Source organism: Aquarana catesbeiana, linkage group LG03 (genome assembly GCF_042186555.1).
Source record: "Aquarana catesbeiana isolate 2022-GZ linkage group LG03, ASM4218655v1, whole genome shotgun sequence".
NCBI classification, from domain to species: Eukaryota; Metazoa; Chordata; class Amphibia; order Anura; family Ranidae; genus Aquarana; species Aquarana catesbeiana.
Genome location: NC_133326.1, coordinates 570781916 through 570801388, shown reverse-complemented (window position 1 = coordinate 570801388; position 19473 = coordinate 570781916). Strand labels below are relative to the sequence as shown.

At 41.6% G+C, this 19473-nt stretch overlaps 1 protein-coding gene across 5 annotated transcripts in view; it reads right to left on the bottom strand.

The window, feature by feature from the left end:
* The window catches only part of DNM1L (dynamin 1 like), a 65011-nt gene that overhangs the window by 4821 nt on the left and 40717 nt on the right, over positions 1–19473 (bottom strand). For 2 of the 5 annotated variants that reach the window (XM_073621888.1, XM_073621889.1), the window contains 8 exons: positions 12509–12664; positions 12302–12391; positions 7964–8056; positions 7814–7873; positions 4254–4331; positions 2850–3020; positions 560–669; positions 317–476 (listed from right to left, as the gene is read on the bottom strand). In XM_073621888.1, coding sequence (XP_073477989.1) covers positions 317–476; positions 560–669; positions 2850–3020; positions 4254–4331; positions 7814–7873; positions 7964–8056; positions 12302–12391; positions 12509–12664 — 918 coding nt within the window. The remainder of the gene's footprint in view (positions 1–316; positions 477–559; positions 670–2849; positions 3021–4253; positions 4332–7813; positions 7874–7963; positions 8057–12301; positions 12392–12508; positions 12665–19473) is intronic. The other 3 variants (XM_073621890.1, XM_073621891.1, XM_073621893.1) reach the window with 2 other exon arrangements.

Here is a 19473-nt window from a genome sequence, read left to right as displayed (position 1 = left end):
GGGTCATAGGGTTTATATCTATACTAGCTTATGGTGCTATTGCCTCTGTAGCAGAGGATACCATAGGGATAGAAGGAAATTTCTTCAATTAAGTGGAATCAGGATGAGGCAGTTGGATGGAGGACAACACTGGACTACCAAAGCAGTGGAACAGCTGACAGAGCAAGTGTGTTCACAAAGCAAATTGAACTCTAGTTTTGGGTTAAACTATTATTTTTTTACACTGTCAGCTTAGCCAAAGCAATGTACAATCTAAACAGAGCACACAGCAGTGAGGCTTTATGTATGGGTAACAAGAACAAAGCCAACATGATACCTTCAACATGTCTGCAGCCTCCTTCCTGCGCTGGGCCATGTCCTCAGACTCTGTGAGCAGGTCGTCCAGCAACATGGATTTATACAACTGGCCCACCAGCTCGCTTTGTAATGTGTCCTTCACGTGGTTCACCAAGAAGTGCATCACGGCTTTTGGCACACTGTAAGGAGAAGCTTGTTAATATTCACAAGCACCCAGAATAAAAGAAAAGTAAGCATAAGACTGTTTACTCCACCACCTTACCTGTCCTGAATGTTCTTCCGCACGATCAGGAAGTAGGACTTTATTAGTCGCTCAATCACTTCGCAGTCGCGCTGCTCACGAGCAGAGAGTTTTCTGGCAACTGGCACAGGCTGGAGAGAAAAGTACATAGGGTTATGGCACTGAAAAAAAAAAAATTATAGACATTACTAATTAAATGACATTATCAAGTGCTTATAAGTGAATGTTAGGTTTAATATAACAGGTTTGCTTTCTAGAATAACTTTGCAGAAAGACCTTATTGGGGAAGAAAAAAAAAATGTTGTTCCCTGGATTCTTGGAATATCTTGTTGTGGAACACAGTCACTCTCCGCATCCTACAATGAGGTATTTGGGAGTCTGGGTTAAGTTGGCAAGGTGTTCGGAAATAACAAATTTTTGTCTCTTGTATTTAATCATTCTTGAATGATTTAAAATGTTTGTTTGGGATGGTTCTACACAGCAACTGTCCAGGACCTAAACGCCTCTGGTTTTGATCAAGAGATCAGGTCCCAGTGCATCTGTCATGTCTAATGATCTCCAATTGTGGCAATTTCCCTACTTTCTAATCTTTACTTTTACTTTGTAACTTTTCCTTTCTAAAGAAACATTTTACCATGAAGAGGTTGTTGCTTTCCTCATCAACACAGACCAGAATTATCTGGGTTGGTTCAGCATGACCGTGGCACAACGACAACACCAGTGACTTAGAAAGCAAAGTATCGAGCGCTGAGACCAAGGACTGACCACAGGAGGTTACTCTGATAACCAGTGTAACAAAGAGGTGAAAGTAAACCAGTCCACTTAAAAAAATGCTACCGACTTTGGCCCTTTTACCAGTTAAAATACATACAGCGCATTGTCAGTAGCACTTTTAGTGTATGTCTGGGGCTGGGCAAAAAAAAAAAAACCAAAACACACATTTAGTACATCTCTCAAATTAATACACATTTCCCCAACTCTTGCTCTTGATTCCCTGTGGTGAACTGACCTTGGAGTGGCTTTGATACACTGACATCGTAGGCACTATGTTTGCATCAGTGGTAGTTTTTTTACACCAATTAATTTTAACCATATTCAATAAAGTTTTTTTTTTTTTTATGTCCATGGTGTTCCTTTATAAGGTTTCTTGGTGATCGCTAATCCTCATTTTTTTCATGTTTATGCATGACCTTAAGGAACCACACACCTGTCAATTTAGGTGGGGGCCTCAGCATAGGGATACGGTTTTGAATTTGAACTACCCTGTGCACTAATTATTGGTCTGCCTGAGTGTCTTTTTATACATGTTTTTGAGATCCTAGGCAGTATTGTCAGCTCTGCCCAGTTCTACCCTGCTGGACTATAGAACACACCCTACATTTCAGCGATAATTAAAAAAGAGTGGTAGTTCTAGGGACCAGCCGGCGAGAACCTGGCAGGGCTAATAACAGTACATGTCAGCGCAGAGGCACTGTATTGCTTGCTCAAACAGGCGATCAATGGATTTTTGGCAGGATCAATCAACAGGTAATTTTTTAAATCCATCTTGCATTGTAAAGATTCAAAAGATATGAAAGTGTGCATGTATTGCAGTGTTGTGCTGAATATGCTTGTTTGATTTTTCAATGACATACACTTTAAGGGAAACCAGTACTAAGAAATATGGAAACTTCTGCGACAAGGTTATAGGCACATAACTGATTTAATCTCTTTGTATGTTGTACGGTTAAAGCAGACCTTCCATGGCAAATGGAAGATCCACTTTTTTTGCCAGCACCCCGCCCCAAAACACATGGCTTAAGAAAAAAAAAAAAAAAAAATCAATTACATAGAACGTTCACCCAGAAAAAAACAAAAAAAAACAAACCTGCCTCGCCTGGCCAAATGCTTCCAAGGAGGCACCGGTGACATCAATGTTCCTCCCAGCAGAGCTGCAAATGGTTTACAATTGTGTGTGTGTGTGTGTGTGTGTGTGTGTGTGTGTGTGTGTGTGTGTGTGTTTTTAAAATGGTGTGTGTTGGGGCAAGGGGTCTGCAAAAAGTAAACCTTCAGTTTGCCATGGAAAGTCCGCTTTAATGTTACCATTCACTGGAAACACCTGAACTCTATAGTTCTAAAGACTGTCCACATGCCTTTGGTTCAAATGGGGTAGGAGTCCTCAAACAGGCCCAGGTGTGACCATCCATGCATCACAACCTGTTAGTCAGTGCTGTACCAAGACGACTACCACCCATTAACTGACCTGTCAGTTTGTGATCAATCCACCATTTTAAAAACATTCTGCCTACTCCATCCATTCACACACACTCACCACATCCAGGAGGTTCACAGCGTGGCCCCTCTGGGGGCTGGGTGGGTGGATGGGTGCATGTCTGCTCTTCTCTTCTACTAGTAGCTCATCTCCTTTAGAGGCCTTCAGCATCCCTCTCCAGTTACCAGTTCCAGCATCTGGGATGTCTGTACTGCCCCCTCCAGCAGCTACCTGCAACAGCAAATATAATATACAGAATTTAAGAGGTAAAACATTTGGCAAAATTGCATTAAAACTGAACTCCAGGTAAACACGAAATGACACCCGATGAAAAATATAAGGGGACATTTCCCCTGCAAAAGGATTCGTATTTTTGTCCATCAAGTTCTAAAATTTACAGGTTTTGTCACACTGTACAGCCCCTGTCTGGCATACAATAGTTAGCAAGGGGCATTGCTTCATCCATGCTGCTTAGTGTGAATGGAAGAATCTATGTGTGTATGGCTAGGCTAACACTTACAAGTGATACTTGCTTATCTAGATATAAAGGCCACGATCTTGGGACAGTTAGAGCTGTCAGAAATGCAGGCACAAGCTGACTACCAATGGTATTTAGGTTGTATTAGTATTAATCATGCATGCTCCAATCTCATGAAACAAGTGGACTGACAAATACTAAAATGTAAAGCAAAAGGTCTAAATTAATGAACGCACACTCAGTTTAGGAGCCGATTCACACAGATGCGGTGCGGGATTCACAGTGATTGCTGTGCACTTCCCGCATCGCAATCCATTCATACGAACCGTTGAGGGTGTCCATGTTAAAGCGATACTAAAGCCTTGTTTTTTTTTTCATTTAAAAATAACAAACATGTTATACGTACCTGCTCTGTGCAGTGGTTTTGCACAGAGCAGCCCCAATCCTTCTCTTCTCGGGTCCCTCTTAGGCCCTGCTCCCCCTGCCAAGTGCCCCCCACAGCAAGCAGCTTGCTATGGGACATAGTTGACGAAAAGGTGAAAACCAGTGTTAGATTTTTACTTTTGTCGGTGTCAGTTGCAGATTTTCCCACACTTGCTTTCTAGTGAAACAGTTGTCAGGGCAACAGGAAAGTAGGGTAAATCCTTCTGATGAGACCCCAGATGGTAGTAAAAACCAGACATGGATTCGAACACTTACAAACTCTAGCCAAATATTTAAAAAACACTTTTGGGTTGACATACCCTTTAAAGAACCTGTGAGTGATAGAGATAAGGATCTGGATTTTGCATGCAGAAGGGGTAATGTGTGTCTCATGCAGTCAGGCTCCTTGTGCATGCCTTGTATCATACAGCAGACACACAGGCAAAGATGGAGATACAGCACAGGTACAACAAACATGGCTTCAATCTTCAAACAGCAAAAACAGCTACAGCCGAATCTGAACCATGCAGGACAGCATGCAATGCTATGAAAGCAGCACAGACCTTGCCATCAGCCTCAGTGGCAGAAGCGGGGGAGGACTCCAGGGGAGCAGATGCCAGAGGCCCTGGAGGTTTAGTAGACTAAAGAAAGAAAAATAATCAGAAGAGATGGGAATTTTACTAGAGACTGCACACATTAAAGCTTTCAATCTTACACGTCAATTTCCATCTTTATGAACCCACATTAAAAAGCTGAGAAATTACAATTTTAATGTAAATAGAGCCAGGTAGCCACATCAAAGACATTTAACAAATTGCCTTTCAAGGAAACCTGTACTGAAATATGCAGGCTGCCAATGCTGAGCTCTCCTTTAAAAATGCTTGCCGTCATGCTAGTCCGCTGGTTTCAATACTTTGAGCGACTGGCCCTGAAAAAGTATGAATTTACTCAAAGTAATAAAAGTGCTCTACCCCTTAAATATTGTTAGAAAACTACATTAGCAGTCTTGAGGAGTTGGATAAATAAATTAGGGATCGACCGATTATCGGTGGAGCCGAATATCGGGGGCCAAAATTTACTTTTTAAGTATTGTATCGGGCACAAACGTACCCGATATTACTTCAAGGGGTTTTAGCGGTGTGATGCATGCAGCTGTATCACACCGGTACCCTTCTTTAGAGCAGACAGCAGGCTTTATTATACCAACCAATGCGGCTCTACAGACGCTCGGCTGTTATTACAAGCAGCGGGAGGGGACACCCCCCTCCCCGCCTTTTACCGGGAGGCCTGAGTAACCAGCTGGCACGCCCGTTGGCCGAAGACCCGAACAAAGCCAATGCTTCGTTCTGGTCTAGTAACCCGGAAGCAATGTCATGAGAGGAAGAAGAGGAAGAGTTTTTTTTAAATGTACAGAAGATCGTCAGACAATAATCGGCCTGAGAGGTGGCCAAAATATCGGTATCGTATCGGCACCGAAAAAAAAACAAATATCAGGCAATCCCTAAAATAAACAAAAGTAGGGCAAAAATATTTAATTTTCCTGGAGAAAATGCTGCTCTGTTTTCTCATCAGTGATCGCTACATACCTGAAGGCCTAGGTGCTCAGTCACATGATCTCTTCCGAAGAGTACTGGCCAACATAATCCTCCACCTTGTTTCAGTAGACATCACATAACCAAGTATGTAGGCCAGATGAGTGGCCAAGCAAAGAAGAGCTTAAAACTGCATTTTCTCCATGAAAGGCAAGTAATGCAGCCCCCTCTATAATACTATTTGTCCATCCCAGAAAAGGTTCACTTTAAAGATTTGATTGGTGGGGAAGTTTTTTCAGATTTCAAAACAATTTTTGCAGTTAAAAGTCAAAACTATTTCTCTAAGTTTTTTTTTTAAGTTTTGGAAAGAGTACAGAAGGATTCAGCTGGAAGCTCTGCTGGAGCAATTCCTTTACCTCCTTGACTGGTAAAATGGGTTGTCCCCAGGACAGGAAGCGAGGGGAAAGCTCCAACAGCAAACTAAAGTAAAAATGCTTTTTCCTGGGGACATATAGCAGTAAAGCCTGATTGAACAAGGAAAGGTTCAACTCAAACCTTTAATCAAAAAACACACACACATTATTTAATATATCTATATCTATACACATACATACACACACATACATGGTTTTACTGCCAGCTATATCCTGTGACCTTTGCATAACCTTAACTATCAGTGACACACCTATACCACCATGTACACTCCTAAAAAGCCAATAACCCCAATAAGTGCATTCAGCTTTAGGGACTTACACTGTGTGTACAAAGACAAAATGCACACAGCACAATATAAATATTCCTTGCAACACAACCACCCAAACACGCGATTGCTCTAACCCAAGATGAACTGTATTCACACAGTTCAACATTCTTTATGGGGGATTTTCTTTTCTTTTAAAAGAGAATATTTGTATAGGGCTTGATATTTTTAGTCAGATAGCTACTTTTTTTCAGCCAGTTGGTGAAGAGCTAGGCTCCTTTTCACATGTTCACTAAAATTCATAAAACTTTTTTTTTCCAGCAAAGTGGGTAACAGAGATGAATAGCTCAAGCTCATATTAAACACAGCTGGGCCCTTCCTCTCCCCATTTCTTTGCTTTGTAGGATTCTGTACATGTTCTTACAATCAATTTAATGTGACAGAAAACCATGATAGTTTCTTACTAACATGCTGCCAAGCCAAATAAAAAGCATTATCTATTAGAAGCACGGGCAACCTTCAGACAACCTACCACTGAGTAAATGCAAGTAACCAGCATAGATCCCAGAGCCTGATTCTGCAACATCTGGATGATCACACTTTGAAAACCTTAATAAAAAATTCCATGTGCATGCAAACTTCTCTTATTTGCACACTTTGGTCTGTTAAATAGATACTGATAGTATTTTGTTATCTACTCGTTAAGTGCAAAAAAAAAAAAAAAAAATCTGTTGATCCTGCCAGAACTCCAGTGTACTCTTTTGCAGTCTTTTCTTTCTGCCTAGGTTATCTCTGTTGACTCCAAAACACCTCCCCTCAACGTTAAGGAGAGGAAAGAGGAAGGTGTAGTCCTAGCACACTTCCTGTCCTAGGGTAACCAGTATTCACCCCTAGATACAGTACAGTGAGTGAGCCATGTCACTCTAGGACAGCAAGGGTGTTACTGCTTGCAGAATCACCAGATGAACATAATGGGAAAAAAATAAAACATGAAAAAGTAAATAATATAGCCACCACATTAAGAACTGGTAAGCGGTAATATATTTCATTTTTGTGTATATGGTTTAATGGTTAAGTTCACCTTTTACAAAAATAAAAAAAAATAATAAATGCACATATTTTTGCAGTGAAAAAAAAAGTGCATTATTTTCTTTTCCACGAGAGCCTGCAAAGCACTGCACCCCCGATCAGTGTTGCAAAGTCAGGCTCCTGCAGACACGTCACTCGGCTCTCTCCCCCCCCCCACCTCTGTATGGAATTTCATTCAAAAAGCTGTAAGAAGTGTTAATGGACTGAGTGTGCCGATAACTGCACTTGCAGTCCACTGAGAAATACAGTTTCTCAGTGGACTACAAGTATTTGTGAATGAATGACAGTGATGTGTGGGTGCAGCCCTGACAATTTTGAATGAGATAGTGGCTGTGGGGGAGAAGAACCCCTGCACCCGGGCACAGGTTGAGGTCTCTGGGTTTGGAAAGAGGTGCTTGGGAACAAGTTAGGTGATAAACCCTAAATACGGGTGCAACATGTTCCTAAAAGTGAACTTGACCTTTATGTCAATTCATTTTAGAGTAATATTACTAACTTTCTTAGATGTGAAAATGGCACTATACCCCCCAAAAAAATTATGCATAATGTAGTTTCTCTCTAGAAATATACTGTCAACTGGGCCTGTGGTAAGAACGGCTCAGCCAAAAAAAAAAACCTGGTGCAAAATCAGCCCTACTCCACTACACTGAAATCAGTGGAATGTGTTTGTTGGAAAGTGTTCTACAATAAACACTCATGTAATGGACAAAAAAAAAAAAAAAAGCATAGCAAACTAATGGATTCCTAGTATATTATAATGTATCACATTCACACAATTGAGTTCCACATTGGCTGTGCTCACTTTATCTGTAGGAGCTGCAGACCGCGGTAAATCCCTGGCTAATCTGTTCCTCCTCTGTTCCTGCATGTCACAGAAAAACAAAGATATTTTATACATTAAGATTTATTACCGTTACCGGAGTTGGTAGAGAAGATTGCGCCCCTTCCTCACCTCTATATTGTTGTTCATGACACCGCAGGCATCTGCAAAATCTGGATGTTTAGTGTTGATATAGGCAAGTTCAATGGCCACCAAATTGTGTACCTGTATGAAAAGACCCAACGTGGTTATAGATGAAGTAGATGATCTTAAAACATTTTTACGGTCTTATGGTTTCCATTTCTCTATTCAAATGCACAGACTCCAATTTAAGGCTGAATGCCATTTCAACCACGCTTGCCCAGAAAATAGCTACAAAGTGGATCTCCAGTCAAAACTACAAGACATAGGTGCAGATCTGAGACTTGAGTCAAATTGAAACTATGGGCAAAATTAAAAATGATAGTTTGTCAAATGCATTTACATAACAATGTTGGCTTTCCAACAGTTCACCCTGTAACAGTTTGTTACTAGATCCATTACACTATAATTTTGAAACACTTTTTACACTTTAAACAGGGTGACAACACTTTATTCTGCAGTTGACTCACACAGCAGCACTGTCATCCAGTGGACACCCCAGGTTTAGATGGACTTTCTTAAAGTGGAGTTCAGGCAAAAATTTAACTCCATTTGAAACAAAAGCACACTCCACCCCCAACCATGGCGTCCCATGGCGCCTCGGTGAGGCAAGTCACTTCCAGTTTTTTGTGGGACCGGTGTGTGTCCCAGAAAACGGGAAGCACCACGCGACTCACACAAACGCAGTAGGAAACGGGATGTGAAGCCGCAAAGGCTTCACTTCCCGTTTCTCTTAGTAAGGATGCCTGCACCCGGACGAGTTGGCTTTGGGTGCCGACATTGCAGGCTCCCTGGAGTGTCTTTAGTAGGTGTAGCTGCTGACAATTTTTTTTTTCACCCAGGCTGGAACTTCACCTTAAAAACACTTATATCTAGTGGTGCACTGAAATTAAAATTCTGGTGCTGAAGTTGAAGGTTTAAAAAATAAAATAATAAAAAAAGGATAGGAGGTAGATGAAAATAAATTTATATATATATATATATATATATATATATATATATATATATATATATATATATATATATATATATATATATATATATATATATATATATATACACACACACACACACACACACACATATATATACACATACTATCCATCTACACATATATACACACACACTTTTATAAATATTTGTATCATATTCGACTTCAATTAATATCATGAATTTAAATATATATGAATTTGTCAGCACCTTTTGAAGCGGTGTTAAAAATCTTGCTTGCTGCATTTTTGGTGCATATTTGGTCAGGAAAACACAAACAAATAAACAAACAAAAAAAACACCAAAAAATGCACCTTCCTATTGAAATGCATTGAAAATGCAGAAAGAACGCATCAAAAATGCACCTGAAATTTTGGTGCAGCACTACTTGCATCATTAGCAGTTACATCAACAGGTTTGTGTATTTTTTTGGGATTAAAAGGTTTAAACCATGAAAGATAAAAAAGATGACCATCAGACACAGCCCCAGCAAGGTTAAAAGCTTTGTCCCAACCCCTGTAACTGTCACATGGGGGGGGGTGACAGCTTGGCTTGTCTGAGAAGTGGAAAAATAGATCTATTGGCAGGATCAAAAGGGAATAAAAACGGTTATAGGGGGGAACTGGGGTGATTTCGACAAACAAAGCCTGCTGTATCAATGCTATTCTCAAACCGTGGCATTTATGTTTTTTTTTTTTTTTTTTTAAAGAACCAATAGTTACACATTAAACAGCTTGCCGACCGCCGCCTGTACATTTATGTCGCCAGAATGGCACGGCTGCGCAAATGGGCGTACCTGTACGTCCCTTTGAATTCGTTTGCCACAAGCTCCTTTTGTACGATTGTGGGTCCCGCGGACTTGATGTCTACCCCCGATCGCCCCACGGAGAGGGAGAACGGGGAGATGCTAATGTAAACAAGCATCTCCCCGTTCTGCCTAGTGACACTGTCACTGATCTCTGCTCCCTGTGATCGGGAGCGGTGATCAGTGATGTGTCACTCATAGCCATGCCCACCCCCCCCAGTTAGAATCACTCCTTAGGACACACTTAACCCCTCCCTAGCCAGCTAGTGGTTACCCCCTTCACTGCCAGTGTCATTTTTACAGTAATCAATTAGTGCAATTTTATAGAACTGATCGCTGTAAAAATGACAATGGTCCCAAAAATGTGTCAAAATTGTCCGATGTGTCCGCCATAATATGTCGCAGTCACGATAAAAATCGCAGATCGCTGCCATTACTAGTAAAAAAAAAAAAAAAAAAAATACTAAAAATGCCATAAAACTATCCCCTATTTTGTAGACGCTGTAGCTTTTGCGCAAACCAATCAATAAACGCTTATTGCGATTTTTTTTTACCAAAAATATCTAGAAGAATACGTATCGGCCTAAACGGAGGGAAAAAAATGGTTTTTTTTTATATATTTTGGGGGGATATTTATTATAGCAAAAAGAAAAAAATGTGTTTTTTTTTTAAATTGTCGTTCTTTTTTTGTTTATAGCGCAAAAAATAAAAACCGCAGAGGTGATCAAATACCACCAAAAGAAAGCTCTATTTATGGAAAAAAAAAAGGATGTCAATTTTGTTTGGGAGCCATGTCGCACGACCGCGCAATTGTCAGTTAAAGCGACGCAGTGCCGAATCGCAAAAAGTGCTCTGGTCTTTGGCCAGCCAAATGGTCCGGGGCTGAAGTGGTTAAAAGATTCTCCGCAAAGACAGAAAAAAATAAATAGATAAATAAAAAAACAACAAAAAACAAAACAAAACTAGCGCTCAAAAACCACACTAACTAATAAGCTAAACGAGGAGCCGCCAGCATAAAACAGTGTACTCACATAACTCGGATAGATAAAAATAATTAAAATATGTGGCGCTACCTCAGCCTAAGTGCAACAACTGATGAACCAATATAAATAGCGCAATAATAAAATAAAGTATGATGCAATAATGGATGGTCAATAAACATAAGCAATGATAAATGAATATAAAACCACTGACAGTGATAACAGTGCAATAAACAATGAAATAAGCTGATTCACGAAAGTGCAATGTGCACAAGAATGAGAAATGATGTGCAAAAAATTGGAACTAATGACACATAATAACATGTGATAAATGTCCAAGTTTAGAAATAGCTGGAGTTCCAATTAAAAGGGATTTTCCTAAACGTTGCCAATTATCCATATAGCAATACATTTTTACTTGGCCCTACTTTCAGGATTCTCCTGACCCAGAGTCCTTGAACAAAGGCCAGGACAAAGCAATGGTGGGCATCAAAAACTAAGGATTTAAATTCCTGGTAAGGGCCTGTAGTCATGGACAGACTGTTTCTCCCTTAGGTCTCATTCATACGGTGGATGGTTTTTTAGAGAAATTATTACAGGAGTGACTGCCAGGCATTCAGGTGGCACTACTGCTGTTTCTCAAATGCCCTTTCTTTTGGAAAGATGAATGGGGATATGGGCATTTCATATGCAAATACTGTAACACAAGCCTAGGGTTTGGCTCATAGTTGCACCAAACGCAACATCATTTTTACCCCAGCCATGCAGCAAAGCATCATGGCCTCTGCGTGTGCAAAACTCCACTTGGGGGTAGGTGGGACCAGGGGTGTAAGACCATGGCCCAAATGCTCCCCAGCCACCTGTGTGATTGAACCCTTTTTTTTTGGAAATTTTTGTTTATTAACATTTTTACAAAACATACAGTACAACGTGTACCAAACATCCCCCCTCTCCCTCCCCCTTTCTAACCCCTGTGCAGCCTTTCACTATCGCCAAATCACATTCCATACTCATAACTGTACAAAACATTTTATTTTCTAGGGATCAATGGTACACCCAATCATCGCACAGATAACCAACTAGTTAGGAGCATATTATCATTTTACCCAATACATAGAGTGCTTGTTAAAGCGCTCCCCCCACAGTAGCAGATCAATTCAAGGTATCCTTGTCGTCCAGCCAACATTGCCATACGTTCTCAAATTTTTTAGGGCAACCCCTGCTTAAGTATGTTGATTTATAAAAAGGTAGTACTTTGATTATGCCTTTCCAGTAGGATATTGTCGGCGGTTCAGGTTTTTTCCGTGATTGAACCCTTCAACATAATTCCAGAATAAACCATTTTTTTTAAGTAATGCCTGGACTACATTTTATTGTATAGGAATCCACAGCGAGATACAAGCTGCATTTCATCCCCAGTGGCCTATGTGCGATTGTTATCTTTCAGCTTTGGTATTCAGCCTTTCCAGTCTTGTATCTTGTGAAAAATATTACTGAACTTTGAAAGAGGAAATTGTGGCAACTTAATGGTTAGGAAGCAGTACATCCTCTTACCATCTCATTGGTTACAGGTAGGCGTTTCCGCAGAAGCGACGTGACCACCTCAACTATGGCATCGTGCAGCTTTGGGAACCTCAAGAGCTCCTGAAAAAGGGAGAATGAGAAACATCAAACCAGAGTCTGCACAGGATTACATAAAATGACTTAGCACCAGAATACAGCCTAAATACAGAAACTGTATATCCTAAAGTGTACAATTACCTGCGTGCTGTAATTGCTGCAATGCTGGATGATCCTCTGCATCTCCTCGTGAACAAGTTCAACGCAGCGTAAACTTGGCTCTTCCAACCGTTTCACTTGTCTCTTCACCAGCAACTCAAAAGACACTTCTGGGACAAACAAGGCTGGTCGTGGGCCCTAAGAGGACAAAGAATTTATTTAATTCAGTATTAGTGATCTGGGTTTCATCAGGTACACAGACTGTTCACTCTTAGTCCCTGCCCTTGGAAGAGCTTACAATCTAATGGTCATACAGTTATAATTACCCCATTAGTATGTTTTGGGGTAACAGGAAAAAGCTGACACACCTGGAACAAACCACCCAATGACAGGGAAAATAATTAACAAAAAAAAACAAAAAAAAAAACAAAAAGAAAAAAAACATTTGTTCAGCCATTATAAAAACTACAGAAAAAGGTTTTCTTGAAAAACTACAGCCAAAGAAATAAATAAATAATTTTTTTTTTACTTACCCGTAAAATCCATTTCTTGGAGTTCATCATCATGGGACACAGAGCAGGCAATAATCATGACTATCTGGGTTATGCACCGCCTACAGGTGAATGGATACTGGCTGACCAAAAACTGACAGGAATTCCTCCCTTAAATAAACCCTCCCACGCAGGATGTACCTCAGTTTTGCAGCAAGCAATGAACTCCCAGAAAAAGAAGGGAGGGACCTCTGAGTCCTGTGATGTACTCAAAGAAATGGATTTTATAGGGAAGTAGAAAAAAAATACGATTTTCTTTATCGAACATCATGGGACACAAAGCAGGCTATAATCATGACCTTCTGGGATGTCCCAAAGAAATACACTTGAGGGGAGGGAGACACAAACCACCACCTATCAAACAAAAGGATCTACTCCAACTCACGCAACGCGCTGCAGACAAAGACAGTATCCTCCGTGGCGCCAACATCCACTTGGTAAAACTTTGTGAATGTATGCACTGAAGACCATGTTGCGGCCTTGCAGACCTGAGCCACTGACGCCTGATGGCGAACAGCCCAAGTTGCTCCCACACTCCTGGTAGTATGCGCTCTTACCCAAACGGGTGGAGCTTTACCCTTCAAATCATAGGCTTGAAAGTTTACTTGCCAGATCCAATGTGAAATAGTTGCTTTGGCTGCCATCTGACCTTTCCTGGGCCCATCTGCCATTACAAAGAATCCAATTTCCTGGCTTCTGTGGACAATCTCAAATCAATCCTGACCACTTGAACTGCATCCAAAGTATGGAGCCATCTTTCCCCTGTCGACTGTGGACTAGGTAAAAAAAAAGGTGACAAGACAATGTCCTGCTTCAAACGATAACCAGAAACCACCTTAGGCAAAAAAAGATGGATGAGGACGCAACACCAAGAACGGCTCCTTACGTGAAAGGGCTGCCAGCACACCTTCCAAGTGAAAAGGACTGATGGAATTTCTTGAATTGGTTCAAAAGTTCAAGTCTCAAGGATACTCCCAAGGGTGACTTTACAGGTGGGGCTGTCTGCAATACTCTCTGTACAAAAGTATGAATGAACAAGTGAGAAGCAATTGGTCTCTGGAAAAAAAAAAAAATGTATAAAGCCGAAGTCTGGCCCTTAAATGGTACTTAAAGCAATTGTAAAAGGATCACCATGTATAACACCCTATTCAGTTCGATATGAAAGGCAAAGCATTTTTGTATAGATATAAACATTACAAACACCTTTTTACCCTTTAGAAGTGATCACATTCCCTCTGTTCTCATCTGCATTAGAGCTGGGGGGGGGGGAGCAGCAGCACACTGAGCATCCCAGTGAATGGTTGTGCAGCAGGGGCGTGTTAGGACAAGTCTGATCATTGGAGGAGAGCATACTGTGTTCCCAGCATAGCTAGAGAACTGACCATGGTGTGATCCGTTTTTAATAGGAAAGCAAGGGGACTGACAGGAACACCAGGGATTTTACATAAAAGGAATACAAAGAACAGGATACTTTTTCATACAAGTACATGGTACAGCAGGCACATATCAGGAATATGAAGTGTTGGGGTAACAAAACGCTTAAAAGGCCAAATTCATCTCCACTACCAAATGAAAAAAGGCAAAGTTCTCCCAATCACATATTTTGGCGGATGCCACTCCCTGGCTTCACACCAAAAAACACTTGCCTGAACCGTGTCTAGGGCCAACCCCAAATATTCCAGGCTTTGCACCGGCCCCAGGAGCTGCCTTTTCAAAGTTTAAAACCCAGCCCAGGCATTCTATTGTATGCACCATGAGACACATTCTGCCTTAAACTTGGAACAGACTGCCAGATTTGCAAGGCTGCCACCTGGTCTTATGTTCACATGTTCTCCAAGTTCTGTAAGGTGGACTTTTCAGCCTCATCAGGAGGGTTAAGACTTTCTGGGTCCCTCAATAGACAGAGGATTTTATAGGGAGTACAAATACCATTATTCTTTATCATACATCATGGGACACAGAGCAGGTTATAATCATAATTCCTTAGCTTTAGCTGGGTCTGCCGCGCAGCCAGCTTTGGCGGCCATTGGAGTTTGCCTGAGTCTGAAAGACCGTGTCAAGCGGTTGGTAAAGAAGGCTGCAGGGCATGGGGAGGATACTGCTGAGGACTTTGAAGATTTACTTGGAACAGACTTTACTCCTTGAGCAATAGATTGCCCAGGTAGAATTCTCCATCCATGATAAGGAATCAGTCTTTCTGAAAGAAAAACAGCAGCACAAACATCCATACAGACAACAGATGAAAATGTCCTTTTAGTGAAAAAGGAGCTAGACAGAGGAACAGAAGAACAATGTCTAGGCGAAGGTGAAAGGCGAATCTGGCTTAGGCTTCAATACCACCTTGTCTCTACACAAAACCAGAAAAGGTTGCTTGGAAGACAAAGCCACCAGTTCTGACATTCACCTCACAGAGGCAATGGCTACAGGGAAAACTACCTTCTGGGCGAGAGTACAGAGAAAAAGGTCTACTGGGTTGATATGGCAGTTTCTAAAGCGCAGAGAACACCAGATTCAGATCCAAAAGTGTTGCAAGAGAACAGATGGGGAGTGCTATATGGGAGACCGTCGATAAAAAGGTTTAAAGGATTAAGAGAGGCCTAAGACCTTTGAAACAGAATAGAAAGGGAAGTAACTGAACGCTTGATAGCGCAGAAAGCCAAATATTAATACAAACCTAGCTGCAGAAAGGAGAGGATTCAATCCACAAAAAAACGTATGGGGTGAAAGCCCTAAAACTCACACCAATTGAAGTATGCCTTTGGTGTTCTAAGATAGACCTTGCAAGAAGTAGACCAGGGATGTGCATTTAGCGGACCTCCAGCTGTTGCAGAACTACAAGTCCCATTAAGCATAGCAAGACTGACAGCCACAAGCATGATACCCAGAGGCAGAGGCATGATGGGACTTGTAGTTTTGCAACAGCTGGAGGTCCGCTAATTGCAGATCCCTCTAGTAGACAAACTTTTAGCATCATAGGAATCATCAATTCAGAACCTGGACTTAAACAGCGATGTCCTTAACCCCTTCATGACTAAGCCTATTTTTTGAAATTTGGTGTTTACAAGTTAAAATCCGTATTTTTTGCTAGAAAATTACTTAGATCCCCCAAACATTATGTATATTTTTTTTTAGCAGAGAATCTAGAGAATAAAATGGTGATTGTTGCAATATTTTATATCACACGGTATTTGTGCAGCGGTATTTTAAACGCAACTTTTTGGGAAAGGGAACACTTTCATGAATTTAAAAAAAAAATCCAAACAGTAAAGTTAGCCCAATTTTATTGTATAATGTGAAAGATGATGTTACGCCGAGTAAATAGATACCAAACATGTCACGCTTTATAACTGCACGCACTCGTGGAATGGCGACAAACTATAGTACCTAAAAATCTCCATAGGCGACGCTTTAAATTTTTTTTACGGTTACCAGGTTAGAGTTACAGAGGAGGTCTAGTGCTAGAATTACTGCTCTCGCTCTGATGATCGCGGTGATACCTCACGTGTGATTTGAACACCGTTTACATATGCGGGCACGACTTCCGTATGCGTTTTCTTTGCTGCGCGAGCTCGCAGTGACGGGGGCGCTTTAAACATTTTTATTTTTTAAAATTATTTTTATATTAAATTGTTGATCACTTTCATTGCTGTCACAAGGAATGTAAACATCCCTTGTGACAGTAATAGGTGGTGACAGGTACTCTTTATGGATGGAAATCCCTCCTTTGCACTCCACAGTATTCAGATCACCGTTTTTTTAAAACCGGGAGGCCCGGTAAGAGCGGCGGGAGGGGGGGACGTCCCCTCCCACCCCTCCGGTATAACAGCCAAGCGGCTTTTAGCCACATCGGTTGTTATACCAGGAAAGGCGATCGCCGGCTCTAAAGAACAGTACCGGGATGATGCCTGCACTTGCGGGCATCATCCCGGTATAAACCCTGAAAGCCGAGTACGCACATCTGCGTACATTCAGCGGGAAGGGGTTAAAGCCAGTGACAGGATAGAAAACTGGTCCTTGGGACAAAAGATCCTCATGAGTCTAGAACCCTGTTTTTCCTAAAGGTTTCTGCCTTTCAACCGATCTTGGGTGCTACTTTACTTTGTCAAACGATTTCTTTGTCAAACGATATATAACCACTGCTGCAGTTAATCCATTGTTTACTGTAGCGTTGAGGTCCTGCCCTTCGGCCTCTTGTCTGTACCTCTTGTTTTAACAGAGGATCTTGTTCAGCCTTGCCAGTCTCACCATTTTGTGATTCTTAGATGGCTTCCAGTTGAGCGGTCAGAAGACAGCTGCATCCTCCACCAGTTTATTAAAGTGGAACTTCAGTAATTTTTTTCAACTTTCCAGCTATTAACCCTTTCAATGCCAGGCCCTGTGCTCCATTTTGTACACTCAGGTGGCCAGACCATTTTTGTAATTTTTCCTTTGCTTTTTCATTTTTCACTTATAGCTTCCAGAATTTGTGAACGAACCCCCAAACTATATATTTTCTGAAAGCACATGATCAGTAGAGAAAAAAAAAAAAAAAAAAAAAAAGGAGCTATTGATTTTTTTGGTATTTGCACAAATGTTTATCAAACCAATATAATTTGCAAAAAATACACTAAAACCATTATTGGCAGATAAAAAAAACACAGCTAATTTTACAGAATTCCTGCTAAATCTCTACCAAATATAGAAGCTTAATCTGTATGGAGTTAATAAACAAATATTTGCAAATTTAAAATTTGCGCCTTTTTGCAAAACGGTGAAAATCGAACGTACCCAAAAATTTCTCTAAAAATCTGGAGGTTTTAATTTTTCACTTACAGCTTTCCCCTCAAACTGAGTACTGATTTTTTGGGCCAACAAAAAATTCACCATATCGCCATTTTCACTAAAAATACACTAAAATCATTAATATTGCACATAAAAACACAACGTAACTTACAAAATTCCTGCCAAATTAGTACTAAAGCATCGTTTACATGTGGCATACTAAAGTGTACGCCCATGGGGGGCCATGTTTACCCGCACAGGTGTTCTGTGCATTACCATACAAGCAATCTCATTTATGTCAATTGGGATGCAATGGCTGCATAGGCATAGCTGCTGTTCCCAATCTGACATCCGTGTGGGTACATGACCCCGAACGCAGGCAGTGTAAGCTCAGGGACATCCATGCGTACCTACATGGATGTAAAATTGGGAGCAATGGCTCTGTTGGTGCAGGTGCTACATCCCAAAATGACATCAATGGGACTGCCTGCACAGAACACCTGTGCATCCCTGTAAAGGTACACTATGTATGCCTTATGTGAACAAGGCTTTAGGCCCCTTTGCACACCGATCGGGTCTGCCTGTCCATTTTTCAGGCGGGCCCAATCGGACCACCCATTGTTCTCTATGGAGAGGTTGATGTAAATGGACATGTGTCCGTTTGTACCTGCTTGTATCCGATCCAGTCCGCTAAAAACAGAAATTCCATTCCCCATCCATCTAGCAGATTGGATTGGATGGTATCCGATGGATCAGCAGACAGATCTCTCCCCCCTCCCCTCCCCATGCTGAGCAGGCGGATCTGCTTGACAGAGTCCACTCCATGTGAAAGGGGTCTTACCAGGAGCTGCCGGTCCATTAGGGGCGCCGTCCCCCTGCAGGGTTCCAGACTCAGTTAGCCACATGATTAGAATCTGAGGCTCTAATTGGCTTGAAACAGGTTGGGCTCGGAGCACAGAGCATTGCACCCCGAACCCACCCACTTGTGACAATAGCAAATAAATATTGCTATTGTCCTCCGGCTTCTCCTCCCGACCAAATTAGGACGGATCAGGTTGGACGGGAGGAGAAGCTGAGGTATCCGTGGAGGGGTGATTAATGCTGGGGGGGTTGAAGGGGATAGGAGAGGAGAGTGGGGGGGGGGATGGCAGCTTTAGATGGAAGGGTGCTGCGGGGGTGGAGAGGCAGGAAAGTGGCTGCATGGGTGGGGGCGGTCACATTAGGGGTTAATAACTCTGATCAGCATGTTGTAATCCGCTGATCAGTTATGGAATTGTTCAGCAGAGTCTATTCTGATATAAGCTTATGGTCATTGAAGTGATCATAAGCTTATAGGAGAGGGAGAAAGGAGGTCCGTACGCCATACTGGCCTGGTCCCCTTCAGGCACTTCTGTAGGTCCGTACGGAGTACGACTTGGCAGTGAAAGGGTTAAATCTTCTGCCCTTCTATTAACTTTGGATAGTAAAATATTTTTTTTCCTGCCAGTAAATACCTTATACAGCCCACTTCCTGTTACTTGTCTGGTAAAAAGCCTAGGTTTATGACATTATGTACAGCACTCTCACTCCTGTGAGAGTTTGCCAGGGAGTGGGGATGAATCATAAGAGGGTCAATGAGAGCTGCAGGTGTGCCTCTGTAAATCCAAGAAGCGAACAGGCAGCAACTTCAGCTGCCCACAGTTAAAATGGTTACAG